General features: G+C 40.4%; 2 protein-coding genes and 1 long non-coding RNA gene across 8 annotated transcripts in view; 2 read left to right on the top strand and 1 right to left on the bottom strand.

Annotated features, from left to right (window-relative positions):
• Nucleotides 1–22,127, bottom strand: part of pde5ab (phosphodiesterase 5A, cGMP-specific, b) — a 168,865-nt gene extending 146,738 nt beyond the window's left edge. Inside the window, exons 1-2 of one of the 3 annotated variants that reach the window (XM_084043454.1) lie at nucleotides 22,029–22,127; nucleotides 21,936–21,990 (exon numbers count right to left, since the gene is read on the bottom strand). In XM_084043454.1, coding sequence (XP_083899580.1) covers nucleotides 21,936–21,940 — 5 coding nt within the window. In that variant the 5' untranslated portion in view covers nucleotides 21,941–21,990; nucleotides 22,029–22,127. Of the gene's footprint in view, nucleotides 1–4,879; nucleotides 4,967–21,935 lie in introns of those variants that run through there. The other 2 variants (XM_084043453.1, XM_084043455.1) reach the window with 2 other exon arrangements.
• Nucleotides 1–26,531, top strand: part of LOC311035322 — a 228,107-nt gene that overhangs the window by 36,641 nt on the left and 164,935 nt on the right. The window lies entirely within an intron of this gene.
• LOC311035256 (uncharacterized protein) lies at nucleotides 11,489–19,429 on the top strand. Of its 4 annotated transcripts, none has more exons than XM_084043356.1 (10): nucleotides 11,489–12,430; nucleotides 14,333–14,391; nucleotides 14,586–14,730; nucleotides 14,948–15,058; nucleotides 15,462–15,549; nucleotides 15,896–16,012; nucleotides 16,651–16,773; nucleotides 17,205–17,359; nucleotides 17,659–17,751; nucleotides 18,163–19,429. In XM_084043356.1, exons 4-8 carry the CDS (start codon nucleotides 15,053–15,055, stop codon nucleotides 17,213–17,215), a joined length of 345 nt encoding a protein of 114 aa, XP_083899482.1. In that variant the 5' UTR covers nucleotides 11,489–12,430; nucleotides 14,333–14,391; nucleotides 14,586–14,730; nucleotides 14,948–15,052; the 3' UTR covers nucleotides 17,216–17,359; nucleotides 17,659–17,751; nucleotides 18,163–19,429. The 4 variants fall into 4 exon arrangements, 3 of the variants coding, with proteins under 3 accessions (XP_083899482.1, XP_083899481.1, XP_083899483.1); XM_084043355.1 differs by having other exon boundaries at nucleotides 11,491–12,430; nucleotides 16,651–16,793; XR_014599679.1 differs by having other exon boundaries at nucleotides 11,530–12,430; nucleotides 14,948–15,143; nucleotides 16,653–16,793.

The raw sequence follows: 26,531 nt of genomic DNA, 5'->3' as shown, positions 1-26,531 counted from the left end.
GAGAAATGATCAACCGGGTCTATGAAAAGAAGCCCGAAAGAAGCACCATGAGCACTTTAAACCTATATACCATACATGGGCAACTTGCGGCCCGGGTGGCCACATGCGGCCACCGCCTTCACTTAATGCGCCTTCACTTAATGCGGCCCGCAGGATACTGTCAGAATACTGATATATTATTGATTTCAGCTGTTACATTTCCAAACATGCCAAACATGACCTGCTTTAAAGGAGACACACCATGAATTTAAAAAAAAAAATGATATTTAATATCATATGGTGTATGTCCCTCAAACCATTTTCAAAAGGTTTGAGCCTAAATCAACACTCAGATATACTCATCCCAAGTGAATTCTCTCAGGCTTTTAAAGCACTTTCAGCTGCAATACCAAAACGTCCTGTTGGGCAGAGGGGTGCTACTGAGAAGAATTTCTCAGTAGCACCCTGTCAAAATACATGGGCAGAAAGTTTGGTGATGTAAGCAAACTTGCCATTCTGAGATGGCCTGTTCAGACACGCCCATTCTGAAAATCTCTGAAATGAGAATGAATGACTGAATGTTAAAAAAAAAAAAAAAATTGGGGGTACAAGAGACACTGGGGAGCCCAAAAAAAAAAAAGGTAAATTCATGGTGTGTCTCCTTTAATTACTTCAGTCTATATTAGCAGCTTAATGACTAGTGTTAAAATATCATTGTCTTTTTTATGTCCAATGTATTTGTATTTAAGTTCATAGCTAAGATAAGTATAACTAAATGCATTTGAAATTAAATACAAATGTTACTATTCAGGATTCTAATAAAAAAATAGCAAAAAAAATACAGGATTCCAATTAAAGAATAGCAAAAATAGCAGATCTACAAGCTCAAAACGCAAAAAAAGTTAAAATACGGAGATAAGAGGTGTCTGCCCGACAGTAAATGTGGCCCTCTGGAGTCAGTGTGGAAATATAATTGCCCTCTCCATCATCAAAATTGCCCACCCCTGCTACACCGGCTATTTTCAAAACAATCTTGAAATAAAATGCGGAATATATAATATGTAAGATTTTTGAAACATTCTATCAACACAAATCTGGTATATATATATATTGATCTTTTTATGTTATGAAAATAATGACATGCCCAGAGTAGGCATGTCAGGTTGAAAGTGAGTTTAATTTAAATGTATGTGTTTTCATTTTTAAATAGTATAAAACAAATATAAAAATCATTGAACAATATATATTTAGCTGTATATCTTTCCTTTTAAATCTCTCAACCAATTGGCCCCACTGGCGCCTCCTGGTGGCCCGCATGGGGGCCACGGCCCCCACTTTGAAAACATATAATGTCAGATCAAGGGTTCCCAAAATGTTCAGGGCCGCGACCCCCCCAAAATAATAATATTTGAACTGACGCCCTCCCACCCAGACAGACAAGTACTTGGAATTGTAGGCATTACATTTAGTTTGACTCGGTTCCACAGATAAACATTGTGAAAATAGCCCATCTACTGCCTACTGCGAGGCGTTGTGAGCTTGTAGATCGGCTATTTTCACACTGTTTGCCTCTTTCTCGCGTAATATTTGACAATTTGGTATTAAAAAGGTACCCACAGGCTGAGAACCACTGATGTAGATAAATACAGTCCACACACATCAACAAGCATTTCTACTCCTCAATTATGGAATGGGGGGGAGGGGGGTATTTTTTTTTAATCGCAAATGCAGCTCGGAATAGCCCACTGTTCTGAAATGGACATTTTGGGACGCAAACACAATGGGAACTTGGCTTCTGTCACTGTCATCCCCCCAGAGGGGAATCGATGACTCATGTAACTCCGACCACACCAAAAGTCACTTTCTATAACCAGAGGAAAGAGACAGCGTTGCCAGATTCTGCGAGAGAAATAAGCAACCAGGTCCACAAAAACAAGCCCAAAACAAGAGCACTTATAGAACCTATACATACATTAGCTATTTGAAAATAGCCTACAAGCTCACAACGAGTTGCGATGCGACGCAACCTACAACTACCAATATTTAAGCCCAATGTCGCTTATAATAAGCGGACATGGCAACCCCGGAAGAGAGAGAGAGAGAGAGAGAGAGAGAGAGAGAGAGAGAGAGAGAGAGAGAGAGAGAGAGAGAGAGAGAGAGAGAGAGAGAGAGAGAAGTTTAAAGCTGTTTAAAGCAACAACAAAAAAAAAGTTAGCATGGGACAGTCTCCCATCTGCTGCAAAGATCAAATATGATTCTGCGTCAGTGACATGAGGACATTCTCATGCAGCCTGTCGTTCCCAGCATGACGAAAAGCACATGGCCCTCTGCTTACATGTTCCCATTATAAAGTAATAACTTCCAAAAAGCAGAGCGGGGCTCGGCCTCACTCGTCTGGTCCAAACGAAAGCCACGGAGCGAACGCCATTAATCAAAGTGTTAAGCCCAGAGGCAGAGGGTGTGGGCGGGTGGGGGTGTGTCTGGGGGGGGTGGGGGGGGGGGGGTATTGGGGGGCTGATATCCCCCTTATAAACACACACACACAGGCCTGGTCTCTCGCCCCCTGCAGTATGTAAGTCTGTAATCCAGGGCTTCTCAAACTTTATCGTGTCAAGGACCGCCCGAATTGTATGTATTTGGTCGCGCGGACCCCCCATCTGACATTTGTTTTTGTGCCAGAGACCCCCCCTCCCCCAGAAGAGAAGATTTGTGTCAACATTTTCTTTTAAAAATGTCCCCTGGGGGTCCCCAGACCCCACTTCAGAAAACCACTGATCTATTCAACAGGGACCTGAAAACGGGGATTTAGGGTTTTTACGTGACACCCCCATCCCCTCCCTCTCCCCCCCGCCCGCACGGGTCGTGACATCTTCGTATAGCGGCACTCAGGGTGAAAAAAGGAGGACTTAGAATTAATTGAAACACGAAGTTAAGAATTAGCCTTGTTGTTTTGTCGGCGACATGACTCTCTTAACTCCAGTACGGACGACTCTCATGTCTTGCCTTCTGGAATTGTTTGTACAAATTTGACAACAATGAGGGGTCTGTCGACGAGCGAGTGTTGTGTTCGTCGGCAGCGCGCTAGCTAGCGCGCGACCACGCGGGAGGCGGACTTTGAACTTGCAAAACCCGATGCTGTGTGAGTTCTGTCAGCTTGTAATGAAAATACGATGCTTTCATTTTACGGTCACTCGATCGATCAATCAATCATCAGTCAATTAAGATGATAATCTACCGTTTGATGCAACCAGTCAGCATGCTCATAACAATGACGGCCGGGGGCCAGCAAACATTCCACTAGGGTAAGAGCGCTGTAGCGGAGCGAGACAGCCGCTTAATTTAGCAGCAAGCCCCATAAATCTGAAACAGCTAACCACAAAGCTAGGGACGAAAGCCCTGGAGGCTCAGGATGGCTAAAGCCAGTGGTGGAAAAAAAATACTCAAGTTCTTTACTTAAGTAAAAGTACCAATACTGCAATATAGAAATACTCTGTTACAAGTAAAAGTCCAGAATTCAAAATTTACTTGAGTAAGTACAAAAAGTATTGGCGTCAAATGTACGTACCAAAGGTAAAAGTACTAAAATGTTTGAAAATAGCCTAGGTATAAAACAGGGCTAAAGTGGTTAATGTATGTTTCATAATATCATAATTTATGTCTGAAAAGTACCTAGTAACTAAAGTTTTCAAATAATTGTAGTGGAGTAAAAGTACAATATTTGCCTTTGAGATGTAGTGGAGTAGAAGTAACAGTATTGGAAATTGGAAATACAAATTCCTCAAGATCGTACTTCAGTACAGTACTTGAGTAAATGTACTTAGTTACTTTACACCACTGCCTCAAAAGCCCCGATAATAGACAATCTACAAGCTTGTGACGCGGGAGGCTATTTCCACTGCATGACACTTAATACCAAGTGTATAAATCAAGCTTTAAACCCACCAAACACGTCCTCCACCACTCACTCACTGCGTCCCATCCACAAACCCACATGATTGAAGTCAATTCCGCTCTGTGCCAAATGGGGAACGAACGCAGATAAACATCACTGATCCCTGCGGGGATCGCAAAAAAACAAAGCAATAAGAGAGGCTCTCTCCCCCCCCGGGACATCTCCGCAATTAAGGAGACCAGATTTGCGGAGTTTTTTTCATGCAAGAATGAGGACCAGGCTAGAATAGAAAGCAGACCGCAGCAGGGCCTTATATAGTCAGAAACAGACTCATCCTCCTCGGGCTATACCAGGTAGCCCCAGACTGCTATGTTTATCGTCTCCTAGCCCAATAAAACCCGGAAAGCATCAAAGTCATTTTAGATGTTTTGCTATTAAAAAATAGCAGATCTACAAGCTCGCAGCGCGTCACTTCGTGCCGCGCTGCGAGCTTGTACATCTGCTATTTTTGAACAGATTTGAAAAATCTTGAAATTGCGTGAGATCTGATTTAGAAGGCATTTGTAGAATCTGCCTCAGGTCTTAATGCGCTATAGGACGCTGACGTCATTGATAAGCCACCAGAATTGAAGAGCTGCTTAAGGGAGATAAGGGAGAAAAAATGTCAAGAATTCTGCCTTGAAGTTCTTTTCCTTGGAGAGGGGGGGGGGGGGGGGGGGGAGGAGAAAAACATGGTCAAGGCCAATAAAAGTGTCAAGTTGAATTTGGCTGCAGCAAAAGAAGTCGTAAAGAAGAGTAACTTTTTGTGGCTTTCGCGAGTTGTGAAATCCACGGGAAGAAAAACAAAAAAAAAAGCACGGTGAAATAAAACAGAAGGTGAGAGAGAAACGACGCACAGACAACAGAGGAAGAAGAACAGGAAACAAGATGAATTAAAGCCAAAGCCAAAACCATAACAGACATTTTCACAACCCCGGCGGAGAGGCAAAAACTGACTGACTGACTGACCGGCAGAGAAGAAAGCGAACGTCTCCATTCCTCCACAAAAACGATCAAAGTCCAAAGCTCGGCTCTGTGAAAGGTCAAAAGGTGACGTTTTGCCCTGTTTGGGTCTCAGACCGGATAAAAAATAAAAAAAAAGCTTGATCCTGACAAGTCTAGCTCAGCTCCTCTCAAGAGTCCCACGGCCTATGGGATCGGCATTGACTTTTTAACAGTGAGAGAGAGACGCGTTGTTTATTTACGTTTCCAGTCTCCATGGGACTCTGTGATGCCGAGGCGAGAATAAGCAGCCCGCTATGTGGCCTGGCTGGGCCAGTGCAGAGTTTTGGTGGGGGGGGGGGGGGGGTCGATATTGCCAAAGAGGGAGCCTAGGCACACACACAGTGGTGGAAAGTAACTAAGTACATGTACTATAGTACTGTGGTTAGTGAAATTCCAATACTTTTACTTCTACTCCACTACATCTCTGATCCAAATATTGTACTTTTACTCCACTATAATTATTTGAAAACTTTAGTTACTAGTTACTTTTCAGATATAAATGATTACATTCTAAAACAAACATTATCCACTGTAGCCCTATTTTATACTTAGGCTATTTGAAAATAGCAGATCTACAAGCTCACAACGTGTGAGGTTGTAGATCTACTATCTTCAAACATTTTAGTACTTTTACTTTTGGTACTTTGAGTACATTCGGCACGTTTGTACTTTTACTTAAGTCGATTTTTAATTCCGGACTTTTACTTGTAACAGAGTACTTCTACATCGCAGTCTTGATACTTTTACTGAAGTGTACACAAACGCACACACACGCACACACACACACACACACACACACACACACACACACACACACACACACACACACACACACACACACACACACACACACACACACACACACACACACACACACACATGTTTTTCAGCCCAAGGACCCCTTGGGATGAGAGAGAGATGAAGCAGGGACGTTTTCATAAACTTGTTTGACAGCACTATAATCAGTGTTGTTGGGTACATTTATGTTTTTTTTAACCCTTTAAGACCGGGAACGCATCTGTGTCATTTTAAGATTTCTTTGGCTCTATAAAAATAGCAGATATACAAGCTAATAGCGCGGCACCGAGTGCAGCGCTACGAGCTTGTAGATCTGCTATTTATTTATTTTTATCGTGAAAATTTGTACAAATCTTTAGTTTGAATATATATTTACTTTTTTAAAGCGAAGGTTTTTAACTCAAATCTTTGCTTCTGGTGATTTTACAAATGTCTTCTAAATCCTAACAGATTTTGTTTTCCTACAGTTTCTTTTTATTTTAATGTTTTACTTATGTTGCTATATTATCAATGTTTTCAAACTTTTTTCATGTCAAGGACCCCCAAAATAATATGTATTTGTCCGCGGACCCCCTCCCATCTAAAAATATTTTGTTCCGGGGACCCCCAGAAGCAAAGATTTGAGTTAAAAATGTATATAAAAGATTTGCACAAATGTTCACTATTTTTCTAAAAATAGCAGATCTACAAGCTCATAGCGCGGCACTCGGTGCCGTGCTATGAGCTTGTAGATCTGCTATTTTTGAATAGCCAAAGAAATCTTAAAATGACACAAATGCGTTCCCTTCCCGGCCCTAAAGGGTTAATATGTTGGATTCACGTTCCTGTGTATTTTCAGACATTTAACCAATAAAACTGTCAATACTTAGTAAACTTGGCCTTTAACTCTGTACTTAGTCCGCTCTTTTTTCCCCTCGAACACCAAACGTCTTTGCCGAAAATAGCCATTAAAGCTGTGAGCTTGTAGATCTGCTATTATTGGCTGAAGTTCTCCTCAGAATAGGGATTCTAGGGTTCAAGTGGTTAATGTAAAAGACATATCCATTTACACAGTGATAGGCTCTAATATGCACAGCAGCCATATTGGAAAGAAATTGGGCCCCTTCCTTGCTTCCTTCACAGGTGTTACCAATGACACTAATGAAGGCTCTGTTCCATTTAGTGTAGCACAGTGGTTCTCAAACGTTTTAATTTCAAGGACCCCCATAACTCTGAGAGTGTACAAATGGAACCAAATGGACCCTTACGGGTCCATTTGGTTCCATTTGTACACTCTCAGAGTTACACCCTCTCAAGGAACCATGAGGGTCCCTGGACCACACTTTGAGACCCACTAGTATTTCTAGTGAGCCAACATGCACAATATCAGCACCCTGACTCTGTTTGACCAGAATGGAACAGAGCCTTCATTAGTATCATTGGTAACACCTGTGAAGGAAGTAAGAAGAGGCCCAATTTTTCTCCAAAATGGCTGCTGTGCATAGAGCCTATTTGGCGGTCCCCCTGTAGTAACCTGGTCCCTGAGGACCCCTGGCTTACATGAAACCACACCACCGCTAGCTGTCATGAAGGACGATGGATAGTTGGGACATGAGCGGGAGAAAAGTAAATAAGTACATCTACTCACGAGCTGTACAGTACAATCTTGAAGTACTTTTACTTTACTTGAGTATCTCTACTGCACTACATCTCAGAGGCAAATATTGTACTTTTTAATCCTCTACAATTATTTTAAAACGACTTACTTTGCAGTTGCAGATTGTGATTATTATTACAAGACATACATTAACCACTTTAACAATTTAGAGCAATCCAGAGCGACTTGCAGTAAGCAAGGTAAACACATACATCAAATGCAGAGAGACAGTGTAGTGCCTCATTAATCTAGGATCACAGATAAACCAAGAACCTAGCGTCAGTCTAAGCCATGTGGTTCTCAAACTTTTTCATGTCAAGGACCCCCAAATTGTCACTTATAAGCCCGCAGACCCCCATTTGAGAATATATGCCAGGGACCCCCTTAAGAGACGTTTTTTACGGTTCTAGCAGTGATTCTCAATCATTTTAATTTCAAGGACCCCCGGTTTGACATGCATTAGACTACGGACCCCCATTTAATGACATGTCTATCTCTGTTATATGGTAAAATCTATGTTAATTTAACTCTGAGAGTGTACAAATGGAACCAAATGGACCCATGTGTACACTCTCAGAGTTACAGCCCATAAGGGTCCATTTGGTTCCATTTGTACACTCTCAGAGTTACAGACCCATAAGGGTCCATTTGGTTCCCACTATCCATCATTTAGCTGGGACCCCCTGGAACTCCCTCAAGGACCCCTGGGGGTCCCCGGACCCCACTTTGAGAACCAATGATCTAAACAACTATCACAAAAAGATATGTACATTGAAACTTAAGGATACCAGGTAAACAATGACCCTAGCATCTGTCTAAAACAGCATTGTGGTAGAGAAACACTAGCCTATGTAACAACAACATGAGAACAAATGGCCACAGGATGTCTGCAAGGTTGTCGACATATCTAGGTCAAGTGCTAAGGGCTGAGGTTGAGTCTGAAGAGGTGAGTCTTCAGACCACTTGAGCCCTGTGGTATACTCTGGCTATTTGAAAATAATACACAAGCTCAAAGCCTGTCTGTCACGAAGCTTGTGTTGTTAAGTACTTTTACTTTAGTACTGTAAGTAAACCCTTTATTTTGATGATAATACTTTAAAGGTAGGGTAAGTGATTTTCTTTGGTTAAAATAAGTGTTAAATAGCTCCATATTCTGATAGTACTCATTGCTATAGAGTGTTTGTTCAGTAAGAGGAGTCTCTTTGTCTCTCCAGCTCTTTATAAAACAGAAAATGCATTTTCGTTTCAGTTTCAGTTTCATTTGCAATTGTATCCAATCAGGATATAGATTGAGCAAGTGAAATTGATGACACTAAGAAATGAGCAGGCAAAATTGGAACTGGAACACTATAAAAATGAAGCTTAAAAATGGGTACTTTCTCCTGATTGGCTGAGATTTTGACACCTACCGAAAAATGTATTTTCTGTTTATGAAAGAGCTGGAGAGACAGGGAGACTCCTGTTACTGAACAAACACTCTATAGCAATGATTACCCAGATAGCAAAATATGGTTATTCAACGTTGAATTATAGTGGTTAGGGTTGATTTTTGGTTACGATTGAAGACTGATGGTTTTTCAACATTGAATCACTGTTGTATTGCAGTGCAAAATTCAATGATTGAAATGCCAACATTGAATCAGCGTTTAATCTATGGTGCAAATTCAATGATTGTGATGCCAACATTGAATCAGCGTTTTATCTATGGTGCAAATTCAATGATTGAAATGCCAACATTGAATCAGCGTTTAATCTATGGTGCAAATTCAATGATTGAAATGCCAACATTGAATCAGCGTTTTATCTATGGTGCAAATTCAATGATTGAAATGCCAACATTGAATCAGCGTTGAATCTATGGTGCAAATTCAATGATTGAAATGCCAACATTGAATCAGCATTGAATCTATGCTGTTTGCCTTTTTCTTTTCTTTTTTCTTGATGGGGGGAGGGGGGGGAGGCACACCCCTCCTCACACCCCCCCTCCCCCCATTTAATGATTGAAATGACAACATTGATTCAACGTTTTATCCATGCAGTTTGCCGTTTTCTTTTCTTTTTTTCTTGTTGGGGGGAGGGGGGGCAACCCCCTCCTCCCATTTAATTATTGAAATACCAACATTGATTCAATGTTGAATCTACACTGTAAAATCCAATAGCTATCTATACTTAAATAAATATAAGTTAGCTTTACTCATTTGTTACAATACTAGGTTTAATCAAGTAACGTGTACTAAAAAATACAATTTACTTATTGTTATTAAGTAAAGACATCTTTGTTTACTTGCCCAGAATCAGTAACATTTAATTGCACTGTGTTTAGTACACTCTTAAAAATGCTGGGTTATTTCTATAAACACATTGCTGGGTTGATTTGGCTGGGTCATAATTATGAGTTATTTGGGTACTGTAAACTGATGGGTCAAAGGGGTTATTAGGGCTTCAATTGCCTGCCTGGGTTATTTTTAACCCAGAGGTTGCTTTATTCATTTTCCCACTTGTGAATCATTCTGATACCTTCTTTTTGTCACTTCTCACATGAAAACACAAGGTACGTAACCTATATTTTATCACTATATTTGACCTATATTCATATAATGAGGGGGATCATTATAGGGATCTGTATTAATTGTAATATGGTACAATACTGTGCAAAGTATACACTGTAACAAATTTCTGTAATTTCTACAGTAAAAATGTACAGTAATTTACTGTTCTGTCATTTTACAATGTTTAACTGTATTTTGCAATGCATCATGGGAAAAAAATCATTACAGAAACTTGAACATCATCATCATTATCAGTTATTATCATCATTATTAATTGTATCCTTCATCTTCTTGTTTATGCCCCAAAATGACTGAAGAGCTGATCGATAATCCATTGTCCGATTGTTTCGGCGCACCCTGGGGGCCGAGACAATAGTGAAAAACTGTTTGAAAGGAGTAAAAACTAAATTGGACACCAAATTCTGGGTCAGCGCGTCGCCCCGAACGCGAACATATAACTCCCCTAATTGGCTAGGGTCCAATGTCAAGTTATTATATGCGCAATAAAGCAATATATCTCGATACGATACGTTTTTCGAATCCGCCTTTCGGATATGTTGTACAGCTTGCCAAGACGCACACGTGGATGTCTTGTTTGTCCCGGTACGACACTCCTAAGTTGACCTCCTACACTATCGGAAGGCACATAGAGTCTTAAACCTTAAGACCATACCAAAGGACAAAGTCAGAAAACTGTACTGGGACCGTACTGGGACAAACAAGACATCCACACGTGCGTCTCAGCCAGCTCTACAACATATCCAAAAAGTGGACCCTAAGTCCTTATCGTATTCGAGATATTGAGCGAGATAGCGAAGCCGTAACCATAGCCAATTAAGGGATAATTAAATCATGATTTGATATGAGGGTTTGATGATTTCAAATTTTAGCATTATTTTGCATGTAGATTTGGAAAAAATATATATCGGGGTTATCACGGGCCTGGAACACCCTAAAACCAACCAGAAAGTGGCCTTTTGAGGCACTTCCTGTTTTCCGAGAAAAATATAACTTACATATTTGGAATCAGCGTCATCACATTAGTCTAAAGCCAGAGTATCGAAGAAAAATACAATTTCTAAAAATGTAACGAGGGTTGACCTTTGCAGTCTTTTCGCTGAACTTTGAGCTTTATCAGTGTCTAAAAAAATCAAGGCTGGTGCCAAAAAATCTGGCTTACTCTCAATATGGATGGAGAGAAGTTTTAGATTTTTAAAAAATATCTGGAGCGATTAGTTCCAGATTTTGTGCTCAACAAAATCAGTTTTTTATTCAAAAGTCAACGTCCAATCTTTTTGGTGAGCTTTTGTATTTCCCAAGGTCATAGAAAATCGAGACCTATCCCATTCGATTCAGCGTCCTTTTCTAAGTCTGAAAAAGTTTTTTTTAATTTAAAAATAAAATATTTTAAAAAAATGTGAGAAAAGCTAGACTTTGAACTATTTCAAAAATCTTTAACTTCTTATTAAACAATTCTAGACTATTGTTTAACCTACCATTCAACTCTAAATCATCTAAATAAGAGGGTTGAAGGGTCAAAATAAAATAATGATAATAATAATATGTTTGTGAAAAAAGCTTCAAGTTTATGAAACTTTAACGCTTGTTTAAGCCACTTTTTAAGGGTCATACAAAATCAAAACCTAGCCCATTCAATTCAGCGTCCTCTTCTGAGTCTGAAAACATGTTTTTTAATTAAAACAAAATATTTTAGAAAAATGTGAGAAAAGCTAAACTTTGAACTATTTCAAAAATCTATAACTTCTTATTGCAGATCGGCTATTTTCTTTTTTTCTCTCTTTCTTATATTATTTGACAATTTGGCCAATGTTTGACCAGTTTATAGTATAGTTTGTTGATTACTTGTATTACAGTCTTTTTCTTTGATTTGTTTTCATTTATTTTCTAAGGTATTAAAATTATTACTTAAATTGTCAGGGTCTCGACCCACAGGTTGAGAACCGCAGACATCCTTCATGCACAAGGCGGACAGTGTTGCCAGATTTTGCGATAGAAATAAGCAACCAGGTCTATGGAAATTAGCCCAAAAGAAGCAACTATGACTAATTGAAAATAGCCAATCTACAAGCTCACAACGGGTTGCGATGCGACGCGCTGTGAGCTTGTAGATCTGCTATTTTAAAACAAAACTCTTATCTGGAAGAAAATGTGAAAAATTAGGAATATTTTTGAAACATTTTAATACGAATCTTGTATTGGGGGTCCCCCCTGGCATAACATGTGTTCAGATGGGGGTCCGTTGATTGGATAATAGCCTACATATTAATCTGGGGGTCCTTGACATGAAAATGTTTGAGAACCACCACTGGTTTAAACGACAGTAAGGAAGCAAGCCCAAAAAACTTCACAGAAAAAGAAGCCCAAAGTCGCTTATAATAAGCGGATATGGCAACACTGAAGGCGGAGCTTGTTAGTTTTGAAATCACACCGGAAGGCAGAGGAAACGGCTGTTGGCTGAGAGATTTCTTTTTCAAACCGGGGTGCTTTCGTGTTTACTGTACTAGATAACAGGTAAGTTTAATTAGTTTATGGAATTAAAATGTTATCCAAACACGGTCGTACACGGTTACATGAACTAACACGTTCATGTAACCGTGCACGACCGAGTTTTAGCCATGGTTCACACGACGCTCGTCCTTTCACGAGCCTCATAGCCGGAATTTCAACCTGTTTTTTGCACTTTCAACCCGTACATCAACATAAATATTCATACTTCAACTATAAAGTGCTTATCCCACGGCCACGAATGTTACAATTTTAATCGGGTGTGTCTAAGTACCCGCATCTTCCGTATTGTTGAATAAAAGATATTTTAATCCGATCGGTGGCCATTTTCTCATAGTTGTAATGCATGTGTATAATGTAATACACCTCCCAACCGACGGTCGCGTAGTTTAAAGCATACAGAAAACTCGGAGAAAATGGCCACCGATCGGATTAAAATTACTTTTATTGAACAATACAGGAGGTACGGATACTTAGACCCTCCCGATTCAAATTGTAACATCCTTGGCCCTGGGCTAAGTGCTTTATATTTGAAATCTGAACGTTTATGTATGGGTTGTAAATGTAGAAAACGTCATGATATGATCATGTTTCAGGACTAACGGTTTATCAACCGCGTTTACATAGAAAGCAATGTGTTTGCACCATTTAATATAAATGTATGATGTTACAATGCGACCAGGCATCCTAAAACGTTAAAATATGATTCAACTTGTTAGTTGTAACATTAGCTCTTAAAAGAGAGCTAATGTTGGCCACATATCCCTTTGGTGAGGCCACATTTGTTTTGACTGTAATTATTATTTTATATATGAATCTTGTTTTTAACCTACAGTAAAAAGTAAAATAATTTAATTAAGAGACAGAGAGTACAAATGGTACCAATGTATCCTTAAGGAGAATAAATTAACATTGAGGATTTTAGTGTGCAGACAAATTTGGTAATCCGTTTTTTAACTTAAGTTTTGTTTTGCAGACAGTAGCTAACAAAAGCAGGTAATGTTTATCATCAAAGTGGGCTCCAGGGACCCTCAGGGGTCATTGGGGGGTTTCCATGTGGTTCCCAGCTAAATGAGATTATATAGCATGAAACTCAGTTTAACCACTTAAACCCTATAAATTGCCTATTTGAAAATGGCAGATCCACAAGCTCACAGTGCATGGTGATGCGTTGTGAGGGTGTAGATCAGCTATTAAAAAACAGTATAAACAACATTTGTGGAATATTTTTGAAACACTTTTGTAAATCTTGAGTCCTTAGCCAAGTACATACTAATTAGGGGGTCCTTGACATGAACATGTTTGAGAACCACTGATTTCATTTGTATAACACGAGTTCATTAATCAGTATGCATTGTGAAACACTTTGCCAAGTTCATCAGAAGAACTGGTTATCACACACCTTCAATTAACCCATTAAGACCTGAGGCCGATTCTACAAAATGTCTTCTAAATTTATTTGTTTTTAACTTGTGTTATTATGTCAGTGGTTCTCAAACTTTTTCACGTCAAGGACCCCAAAATGTATATGTATTTGGCCACAGACCCTCATCTCAAAATATTTTGTTCTAGGGACCCCCAGAAACAAAGATTTGAGTTACAAATGTTCGTTAAAAATTCAAAGATTTGCACACATTTTCAAGATTTTTCTAAAATAACAGATCTACAAGCTCGTAGCGCAGCACTCGGTGCCACGCTATGAGCTTGTATATCTGCTGTTTTTGAGTAGCCAAAGTGTAAAATAATGCTTTTTAGGTAAAATCTAAAAATGACACAGAATCGAATGCACTTAAAAAGCGCATAACCATTCAGTGTTCAATTCAGGGATTTGAATCGTCATATATTTGTAACAATGATTACTGTCTCATTTCATCGTTCTTTGACAAACTTCTACCATCTATTTAACAGGCCGTCACCAAGAAAGCCCTTGCCTTAATTTGGATGGTACTACAGTTGGCAGTGGCTATGTAAGTCATCAATCAATCAACACAAAAAGGAGAACACTCCATACACACACACACACCTAAAAGAAATGTGCTCAAAGTTTTTCCTAGTGCACAGTCACACGCACATTTTTGGATTGCTCCTTAAAATCCCATGTAACCATCTTCATGGTTTACGCCAGGCAAATTTAAGCTGAACCTAATTGTCTCTTTTACAGGCAGCTTGGTACACACCTGGCCGGGGAAAAAAAACTGCTACAGACTTCCTGGAGGAGCGATTGAGGAACACCAGGAAGCGCATGAGAAGGCTGAAACGACCACACCACCAAGAACCAGAGGAACAGACCGTCCCTAGTACACCAGGTAATACTAATAACCAATGTTAATTATCCCCACCAGGCTAGATTGGACAGATGCAAGGGATTATATTTGCGGTCCCATGACTCTTCTGTCCATCATCTTCTAAAAACTAGTCTCAGGCACCGCTGGACCGATTGGCGACTTTTCACACACTCCAAGTAGGCCAGAACCTCAAATACTTGAAATCAGCTATAATTAATCTGTACTTATCATTCAACAGAATCTGATGTGCCTCCTGAAAAACTTATTGAAATGGTTGAATGGATGAAGGTCAATAGGTGTCCAGTGTCCCAGGTTGAGGACTACATGAATCAAACATCTCTACATGGAGGCAAGTGGATTCGCAGCAATGGAACTAAAGGCCTACCGGAAATATTGGCGTATAGTTCCCTAGGCTTGTAGACAATCCTGGCATGGTAATACATTATTTTGCTATTGCAGTTTTGCCTATTTGAATGATACTCTATTTGACTGATACTCTGCAATGCACTACAAGTTTATGTTTAACCACCTAGACCCTACAATATATACTTTGTAGACAGGAGTCCACAGGGTTCTACTTGGTCCACTCCTTTTTTCTTAAACTGTTGTCACACAATGGTGTGTTTATCAAAGAGCTTATCTACAATACCCTACTGCTTGCATACACTCTTATAAGTAGACTCATAAGTGATTTTATTTTAATTTTCTCATTTTACAATTGTTTATATAATGTTATGTTCTCTTCTGTGTAGACCCAATCCTTCGATCTCCTAATCTCTCCACCTGGTGTGGAGAATTTGATTTGTGGGATTCCTCAAGAGGAAGAACTGCACACTTCAGGTGGGGGTTTCATTTAACATAATGGTTAAATAAACAATAATGAACTGTAACTATGTTTCTTAGCAGGTGCTGAGGTTATGAGTTGGGTCTCTTGGATTCTTTCCTGCTTTCATCACTGTCCTCTGGTCATAGAGATTCTGAAGGGCAGAGCGCTTAGACCCCAAGGCGGTTACCCTCGGCACAACTTTGGGGTTTCACATAATGATATCTGGGTGGTTTTCTATCAGCTGACATGAAAAGCATTCTCTGACCGGGTCAGCCTGTGACTGAGCACTTGGTGTTCAGATAAAACTTGTATTCTGACCATGTGACATTGGTGTAAAATCACTCCTCTGTGTTTGTATAGGTGCACAACACATGCAGTTTGAGTCAGCCTGGGCCCTGACCAGAATCCCCTCAGCTACCTTCCTGCCAACACGCACTGTGCCCATCTTCATCTGTCTACAAGGACATCCGGGAACAGGTTAGCACCTTTTTACCCACGAATAACAGAGCAACATAAGTTTAGTTGGGAATTAACTGTCCAATTGAACTATCAGGGCGACATATGAAAATATGCTTTAGAGGAATGTCTGGTGCTGTATGCAGTTTGGAACCCAGGATGTAAGGTGATGGAGACCATTACACAAGAGGTGTATATATGGAGCTGACTAATTTGTTTGTTGATTCCATGATGACACATTGAGGTTAGACACTCCATAATTGGGCGTAGCTGCATTTGGAACTCCTTATATCAGGGGTCTTCAACCTTTTCAGGCCAAGGACCCCCTAACTGAGAAAGAGATGAAGAAGGGACCCCCACTATATATTACATAAAATTGTGTTGCAGATTAAAGCTTTTCATAGATGTTGGATTCATGTTAATGTGTATTGTCAGACATTTAACGACTTAAACCGTCAATACTTAGTAAACTTTCACTCTGTACTTGGTCTGCTCTTTTTCCCCTCTTTGCCGAAAATAGCCGATCTACAAGCTCGCAACGCCTCGCGCTGCGAGGCGTTGTGAGCTTGTAGATCGGCCATTTTCGGCTAAAGTTGTCCGTAGAATAGGGATGCTATTGTTCAAGTGGTTTGTATAAAGAAACAATGATCTTATCACAGAGATTTGGCCGACCCCCTGTAGCAACTCTGAAGACCCCCTAGGAGTCCCAGACCCCCTGTTGAAGACCCCTGCCCTGTTATGGCTGACTCATGGTGACATGAGCGTGGCATGGGGGATCTCCTGTAAGCCAATTTTAATATAGGTAATTGTCTGATCACAGTTATGAGAAAAAGCGTTCATCTGTATACATTTATCTATTGAAGAATAGTGAAAATAGCAGATCTACAAGCTCGCAACATCTCGCAAAGTGATGTGTTGTGAACATGTAGGTCGGCTACTCTCACTATTTTTCAACATTTTTAAATGCCTGGCCTGTTCTGGCCATAGTACATAATGGTATTATTGGCCCCGGTCATTGTCAGTCATTTCTTTTTTGTTTACAAAGCCTAAAAGTCGGAACCGAAATGTAATTCGTCCAATGTTTAATGCCAAAACGGTTACATTGTTGATCATAATTATTTGTATGACAATTAACCAAATGTTTTCCTAATTTACACACTTTTTCAAATGTATTTCGTCACTGTATTTTGTTCTGTGGTTTGCTGTATTGTAGGCTTATGCTGAGTTTAACAGGATCGCCACCACACACCTAGAGACAGACTTCTTTGATGCTCTGGATCGCTATACACCACAATTGGTCACTATCTTAAAGTCCAAGAAAGGTGCCATTAGAGATAAATTATCCGGAATTGTGCAGCAAATTGATGGGTAAGTCTACAACATGCTTCTTATATTTGTAATTATCATGACTAAGTTTATGTACAACCTATTACCCCAAATAGTACTTGCTTCCCGGCTGTATTACAGAGTGTTAAAGTATTGCTAACTATTGATCGTTGTTGATAACTAAATGCTGTGGATTGTACTATTTTTAAATCACATCTCCAATCAGCAACTGTTCTCTGCAACTGTTCATCAAACATATATTGTGGTGTTTCATGCTGTAACTGTACTGTAACTTGTGATGGTCAGATCTTGAACTTTATTTGTTCATTATCCACTTGTAGAAACCCGACGTGACCGCGCTGGGTAGGCTTGTTCTCCGAGGCCTCCTTCTTCTGCTTGGAGATGACCACAGCAGTTTCTACACCACTGTCTTGGTAAGTTCTCATAGTTACACCTTAAAGGTCCAGTGAAATTACATTTTTGTTAATTTTATTTTGAAGTTTCAGTCTGAAACGGCCTTGCAAACCAATCAGAAGGTTCAATCCCTTCAGGCTATAGCACGGTGGAATCTCACTCACATGGTGTGCAGTGTAAGTGTTTGTAGCCTGCACTCACACGTTGCTCAAGGGAGAGAGAGATGGCCACTATGCAGAATGTTTGTTACCAAGTTGCTTATTTCTAGCCTAAAATGTTTTCAGATACATATTTTACTGTGCTGTTTACCATGAGTAATATACTGTCAAAAACAGTAGGCCAACCAATGTTGATAAAACTTCTCAATGCAGATGTGTGTGAAGTGTCTACATTTCCCTGTTGTAATGTTGTTTTTGTTTGGTTCTGTACAGGATTGTGACAGCGAAAGTGAAGACGCCTGGTCAGAGGTATCGGTCGGATTGCTGACTGTGAGCAGTGAAGATTCACCTCCCTCAGATGGTGTCGACCTTCAGCCAGTGTCAACAGCCATCATCCTTGAAGGAGGTATTGTGATGGATAATTTCCATAACCTCCCTCAAGCACCGTGCCTGCTGTCTAGCCTGACGTATGCACTCAATTTGAAGTACCCTAATGATATGAAGAACATATTGAACTTTATTCAAAGAGTGATGCTTGGCTTGGGAAAGGAAAAAACTACCCCCCAAACTGCAAAGTCTTAAAAACCTCCTGTCATTTTAGAAAGATTGTATAGTGGATAACTGGTAGGCAGGTTGTCCTCAGCCCTCCTTTGTGACAGTAGACTAAAATGCATGCATTTTATTTTTCTCATGCATGAGAAAATGTTGTAAAGTGATAGGAGTTCTAAATGAAGCCACTTTTATTCATTTTAAGTACTTTAGAGCTGCAAATTATTAAGACTTTGAATGTAATACCATTAAGTAAAAGTAAGGCACTTTTTTGAAATTGACAAGTGTTCACTTGTTCATGTGTGAAATAATGTACTCTTTCAAACTGTAATGGGGCTGTCCACACTAAGCATATCACTTTTGTCAATCCTATCGTTGTAGAATTATTTAGTTTAAATACAGTGCAGACATGATCATTTCAGTGGGCAGTTGCTCATGTCTTCCAGAGTTCCAGCAAATCACTCATATTGTCATCATCAACACAGATACTGTTCGTCTTTAGTTGTGTTGAACAGGAGGAGAAGGATGGAGGGGCTACTAGGCTACAATTGCAGTAGCAACACAGAAATGTGTGAGGAATTAATTAGCATAATGACTTTGTGGACGAAAAGAGGTTCACAATCATTGGCTACTCTAAATTCTATAAAATAAATAAAAAATGTGTACATATAGTGCTTGGTGTGGATGGCCCGTTAGGCTTTATTAATTACGCCATTTGTATTACTAGAGCACTTGTCAGTGTGTTTTGTCAGACCGTTGGTTTAGTCTGCAAAGTTAGTACACGTTTGGTCATTATAAGCCATGTTGGGTATTGTTTTTGTGGAATCGCTTGTAAATAATGGTGGTTTGGTTTGTAATTTAAATTTGCAGATCAATTATTTTCAAATAGCATTTTTATATAGGTGTAAAGTGCTCATGTGGCATATATTCACTTACAAAATATCCAAATGCTTGCAGACATTTTCACGATTTCTTTCATAAATAGCAGATCTACAATCTTCTATATGTTATATATTTCATCTGTTAAATCATACAAACAATGCTTAAAGCAGTTCAAAGCAGGTCTAAATGCCTTGGTTCAATAAATGTGAAGATTCAAATCATATTGTCTGTCTTTATTTTTATATTTTCACATTTTGGGAAATGTAAGGTAATTTTGAACAAGATGTAGCCTTACAGTATATCAGCATACACATAATTTAAAATGTACATGCAGATTACCATTAGGTTGTTGGATGATCAGGATCAATATTGATTCCTAACATGATTCAGTATAATCAATTTATAAATTAAATCAGTGTTCGATTCCTGATGTTGATTCAACATAAAATCAACTAAAATGTGCATGCAGATTACCATTTAGATGATGGTTGAATCAATGTTGATTCCTAATGTTGATTCAACATTAAATCAACTAAAATGTGCATGCAGATTACCATTTAGATGATGGTTGAATCAATATTGATTCATAACGTTGATTCAACATAAAATCAACTAAAATCAGCATGCAGAATACCATTTAGATGATGGTTGAATCAATATTGATTCATAACGTTGATTCAACATAAAATCAGCGTGCAGAATACCATTTGGATGATGGTTGAATCAACGTTGATATAGTGTTAGTTAGTGGTTGAAACACAAACGTTGAATCAACAAAGATTAGGGTTGCGATTTCAGTACAGTTTCAACGTTGAGATCGAACGTTGATTCAACCGTTATGGCCGCCTATTTTTCAACGTTGATTCACCCATATTTTGCTATCTGGGTACTATCAGAATATAGTGCTTTAACCTTTTAACACAATACTTTTTGTTTTAACCAAAACATATCACTTACCCTACCTTTAAGTAGTTTTTACAATTACAATTTTGAAGGTAGGCCTTTTTTTTTGTAACAGAGGATTGTACATTGTGGTATTGCCACTTTTACTTAAAGCTGCACTAATAAGTAACTTTCCTCTTCTACCCCGGATGTGAATACGGTTTCCTGCGCAAGTGCCGACATGTTTTACCAGTGAACTAATAGAGCCTGCCTGCTTGCTCTGGGGATACATTGAATTGTGACCATCAGGTCAGATCCGTGTCAGATCCTGTGTCTAGCTGAGACATGATCTTTGACACGATCTAAATGTCTCAATAGAAGAGCAGGGAGACCAAATACAACAACCCCAATTGTAGTAGTTATATTGTATTATAGTTACTAGTTACCTAGTGCCGCTTTAAAGATGACAAAAATGACTTATTTTCCATCAATTACACACCTCATGAAGCATTGAATTCATGGAGATTGTTTTGTTTTTTTCGCATTCCTAAGACAATAATCTGATGACCGGCAGTCTCTCCGGTAGGAACTCTAAGTGTGGAATGTGACAAAAACTCAAAATTATCCATGAATTGAGTGCTTCATGGGGTGTGTAATTGATAGAAAATAAGATTTATTTTGGGGTGAACCACTCCTTTAAGTAAAACAAATCAGACTATTTCTTCCACCAGTGGACATGAGCGGAGGGGAATCAGGGACTCAGAAAGTGTTGGACAGACGGGTATCTGGGGTACATAACTCATGGGGGGACATACAGAACCCCCCCGGGCCTGGAAGACAGAGGCCTTGTCTCCGCACGGCTCTGCTTTCACCAGCCCTAGTGTAAAAGTTTCACTCACAAGGAGCTATACGCTCCCAGATTGTTCCGTTATTATGCACTCAATTATAGAAACAGGCCCTGCTCGAATAACACACAAAGCTGCGCACACACAAACGCACACATACGCATGTTTGTTTTACTATACTTGTGAGGACATCGAAATTTTAAGGCACCATTGAAAATAGCTGAAAGTAGCTGGAAAATAACCGAAAAATAGCTATTTTTAGGCATGTGACATCGTCGCACAACTTAGGGAAAACTCGAACCCATAACCCCGGAACCCGACATGAATCTTTTCCTAATTGTACTAACTCTCAAAATCATATTTAACCATAAAAGAACACTTTGTCTTGTGAGGAACCAAGACAAAGTACAAATTCTATTGTACTTGTGGGGAAATTTGGAGCTCACACAAGTATAGTAATACAGCTACACACACACACACACACACACACACACACACACACACACACACACACACACACACACACACTGCCAAAAACATGAGCGCCATAAGTTTCCAGGTTCATTGCGACTCGTGAATCTATACTCCTCGGGTCAGGGCAGGGGTGTAAATCAACAATGCACACACGCACTTTGCTTCATGTCCTTCATGCATGCACGCACACACACGCACGCACACACTGCTTTAACACTCCTGACAGAGAGACAACAACCTTTCTGTACACACGCACGCGTGTGCACGCACGCACGTGCACGCACACACTGCCTTAACAGTCCTGACAGAGAGACAACAACCTTTATCTACACTTGCACGCACACACACACACACACACACACACACACACACACACACACACACAAGTCAGACTGCAGTTCATGCTGTACTCACCCCATGATGCTGGAATGTCCTCTAGCCTGCTTTCTACCACCCTCTGCTGCTCCCACTCAACACACACACACACACACACACACACACACACACACACACACACACACACGCACACGCAAACACGGGAGACAAGGGATTTCCCTCTTCTTTTTTTTCCTCCTCCTTTGTTGTGTTGCCCTGCTCTCCCTCTGTTCGGCCGGATTCAATCACCCCCCCCACCACCACCCCTGTCTGTCCGTCCGTCCGTCTGTCCGCCAAGCCGAGCTCTGTATCCTTTTTTGGGTCTCTGACCGCTGAGGAGCAGAGATGAGGAGCAAGTGAAAGATGGGGGGGGGGAGAGGAGACAAGAAGACACGGAGGGTAGTAAGATGAGTCCTCCCTCTCACTCTCTCTCTCTTTCTGCCAGGACGGGGACCACCTCGCCAGCCCTCTCTGACCACCAGACACCACCCACCCACACCCACCCCCCCCACCATCCTCCCTCCCTCTCCTCTCCACATCTCTTCCCTTGGAGAACCCTGACACAAAGATTGTAGAAGTTGAAATCCAACCCCAGTCTGGTAAACCATCCCAAGATGCGTGAATTCACATTATTATCATGTTCACGCGAGCGGGATGGTTTACCAGGCTATCATTTTACCCTCTGCTCTATTTATACATGTCCTTATTATAGTCAGCCTATTAGCATTAACTGAACGCACATTTGTTTTTGTTTGTTTCATTTTTTCATTTTACACTGGCTTTGGCAATGTTTACGTTTCCCCTCGCCAATGAAGCCCCCTTAGAATTTGTATTGAATTGAATTGAATTGAATTGAATTGAATTGAATTGAATTGAATTGAATTGAATTGAATTGAGTTGAATTCAATTGAATTGTTTGCCAACATTGAGGACGCACAGGTGATTGTTTCATGCAATCAATCCCCAACATATTGTTTCGGGGGGCGCTGGTTTCAGTTCAATCAACCTCCTCTTGTGTGTTGGCTAGTGAGGCGCGTCCTAGCGCGCGCATACAAATGCGCGTACAAATATTGCATACTACTATATTGCATTGCATACTATTACTGTGAGCATACAAAAGCATACCATTTGTATGCTCACAGAGTTAGGCTACACATCCTGCTGGGGGGGGCCACCTGGAGACCCATCGAGGACCCCTGGGGGTCCGCGGTCCCCTTTGTTGAGAACCACTGTTATAGAGACTGTCTCTCTGTCTCTTACCATACTCCACGACAGTGATGGAAGAAGTATACAAATATAGGTAAAATATAAATACAAGTACAAGTATCAATACCACAATGTAAAAATATCATTATCAAAAAAATCATTTGGGACTCCCGACCCACAGGTTGAGAACCACTGAACTACTGTACACAGTGAAACTACCTCCTGCTTGTCTGCGGGTCGACACACACAACTCACGGGTCTCGCGGGTCTGGCGGATTCGGGTATAAGCTTCATACGCAATCGGGTGGGGTTCGGGTTCGGGTCATTGATTAACATATTTCCTCGGGTGAGGTGGGTCTCTCATATTTAGGTCGGGTGGGTAGGGGGTTTTAAAAAAGCCCCCATCCACACAAGACTACTGTGGGTTATCTAAAGCAATGGTTCCCAAACGTTTTTGCGCAAGACCCAAAAGAGAAATGTGATGTCTCCCGGGACCCCAAACTAGTGAAAATAGCAGATCTACAAGCTCACAACGTGTTGCGATGCGAGGCGTTGTGAGCTTGCAGATTTGCTATTTTCCGTGCTATTCCGTGCTATTCCGCCGTGATTACTTTTTTTCACAATTTTCATTTTAGATTTTTTTTTACGTTTTAAAAATGTTTTGAAAGAATCATTTAAAATCATGTGTAGTAAAAAAAAATGAAGAAAAAAAGATATTTAGGCTACTTGTGACCCAATGAAATAGCCCCAAGGCCCAACAAATGGGTCCCGACCCACTATTTGGGAAACAGTGATCTAAAGAAACATCCCACTATTCCACCGGTTCCCGGCCTTTTCAGGATCAGGGGGGTCCATTTCAAAATCTATGGTATTTGATGATAAATGAGTTGTTTGAACCAATGCTTCTGTGAGAGTGCATGGTTTCTTTATCATTCAGATATGAATACCCAACGCAGTGTTTTGAAAATGTGTGTGTGTGTGTGTGTGTGTGTGTGTGTGTGTGCGTGTGCGTGTGCGTGTGCGTGTGCGTGTGTGTGTGTGTGCGCGTGCGTGCGTGCGATGTGCGTGTACGTCACCTACTGGGTTGGGAGGATGCTGCGTTCTCTTTGTTCTCCGTGGGATGAAAGCAGCTCCTCTTGTTGGTGGAACCGGCTGGAACCGGTCCAGGGCCCCGCTTCAAAACGTCAGCCGAGGTTCAAAAGGTCCCCGTCCCCCTACCGCTCCAACAACCCACCCCCATGTGAAACACCAGCGCCGCTCCTCCTTTATTGCTCCCATCAGCCACTTCAGGGAGCGCCGCTTTATCCCTCAGCGGGTTTCAAAGAGCAAAACATGTCTGTTGACAGGTCTTGTCCCAAATCCTCCACGAGGACTTGTTGTTGTTGCTCCCAAGAGCTGAAGGTGTGACCCGCTATCCCTATAGGAACAGTGGAAAAAAAGGATGATCATTAGAAACCGTAACCATTTACAAACTACAACTCACTGCTGCTGAGACACTCATTCATGCATACATCACATACTGCAACAGCCTCCTATACGGCGTCACCACCAAGGTTCTCAAGAAACTACAGCTACGGGGGCACGGTGGCGCAGTCGGTAGTGCCGTCGCTCGCCTCACAGCCAGAAGGTCCTGAGTAAAAATGTCTTTGATTTTCTTTCTTTCTAAGCGATCGGCGGGTGGATCTTTGTGAAGAAAAAGATTCTATGACTTTTCAAAGCCATATGATGTTTAACTTCAGTCAGGCAGTCATATGAGTTAAGTTAAGTCATAAGCGAAATGGGGCTCTAGTTGCACGACCACCAACTTTATTACCTCTCTCGACATAACACGACATAACACTTACAGACCGTAGCTTTTAAAACTCCCAAACATAGACAATGTAACGCCACACTAGATGTATCTCTTTAATCATCAGATGAGACATCTCTCTCTCCCACGACCCCCTCGCCGCGCTGTGTTTACCCAGCATGCCGACGGCTAGAGGAACGGGGACATCAGTTCCTGGCGGGGATTCAGCGCGCTGCAGGGTAAAGCCTGGCCTAGCCAGGACAAACAGCAGAGTTTACCCACAGATACAGCATAATGTGCAGCCAGTCGGAGTCTGGCTGGCTGCACTGTCTGTGCATCCATCTCAGATAGAGGTTCTCAACCTTTTGTAACTCAAGGCCAGTGGTGGAATATAATACTCACACATGTTTTACATAAGTAAAAGTATCAATACTGCAATGAAGAAACACTCTGTTACAAGTAAAAGTCAGGCAATCAAAATGTACTTGAGTAAAAGTACAAAGGTATTGGTACCAAAATGTACTTAAAGTACCAAAACTAAAAGTACAATTAAGTACTATTAAGTATAGAATTATGCATAATGACCAATTTCACACAAACATATTTTGAAAATAGCAGATCTACAACCCAAAGTCTAAATAGGTCTGAAGTGGTTATAATATATGTTTTGTAACAATAATCAAATCACAAAGTAACTAGTAACTAAAGTTTACAAATAATTACGAGTAAAAGGTACAATATGTCTCTCAAAATTGTACTTAAGCACAGTACTTGAGTGCATGTACTTAGTTACTTTCCACCACTGCTCAAGGCACACAATACATTATATGAAGCAAATAAAGGGGCTTTATTCTGCTTTTCAAAGGGCTTTGTGTAAGCTCTCAATCCTTTTATGATGAGGTTTGTCCATTTAAATTGAATTTTGGCAGTTTTCTGAGTGATTCCCAATGCATTGGGAAGAGGGCCAGCTGGAAAGCAGTGTGAAAATTGGTGTGACAGCCCTACAAATCACAGTCGTCAACTTGTTAATAATACTTACGAGGGCGTATTTGAGCTTGTTAGAAGCAACATTTGATTAAGAGATGTCAGTACTAATTAATTTGTCTGCAATATCGAAATGTGCAAAACAAAACATAATTGCTTCAATTAAGATATCTATATTTGAATTAATAGTGTTATGATATTGGCAGTTGGATGCCGTCCTTGCGTCTAGTTGGGACAGCCGTGGGAAAGTTGATGAGTGAGAATCTTGTAGTCTCCTCATAGAGCTATTCAGTTCAAAGTGGTAACGTTTTAACGTGTCCACCTCATAGAGTTAAAAATAGGTCCACCTTTATGATTAACGTCGTGTTTCAACTGGATGCCACAGTTGCAGTGTAACCTATAACTGTTGTGAAGAATATTTACGCATCTGTGTTGGATGTTTCATCTTCAACTTGCATTGTTGTGTGAAAAAAAAGTGACATATTTTAACTCGTAATGATACAACTTGTGTTTGACTGTTAAATACACAATTTTATCTAATATAACCGGACCAGCGGTCTCGGTTTGACTACCGTGCCAACCACAGATATGTTATATTGCGACAACTACTACTACGCAGCAGCAACAACCCTCTTTGTCCGGTCTTTTACCTTCAC

Source organism: Gymnoscopelus microlampas (genome assembly GCF_963454915.1).
Source record: "Gymnoscopelus microlampas genome assembly, chromosome: 19".
NCBI lineage: Eukaryota > Metazoa > Chordata > Actinopteri > Myctophiformes > Myctophidae > Gymnoscopelus > Gymnoscopelus microlampas.
This window is presented reverse-complemented; position numbering and strand designations above follow the sequence as displayed.

Coding starts and splice junctions, on each gene's coding strand:
- LOC311035256 (XM_084043355.1), top strand. Junction 15,550..15,895: donor GGAAGAACTGCACACTTCAG/GTGGGGGTTTCA, acceptor GTGTTTGTATAG/GTGCACAACACATGCAGTTT. Junction 16,013..16,650: donor ACAAGGACATCCGGGAACAG/GTTAGCACCTTT, acceptor ATCTTATCACAG/AGATTTGGCCGACCCCCTGT.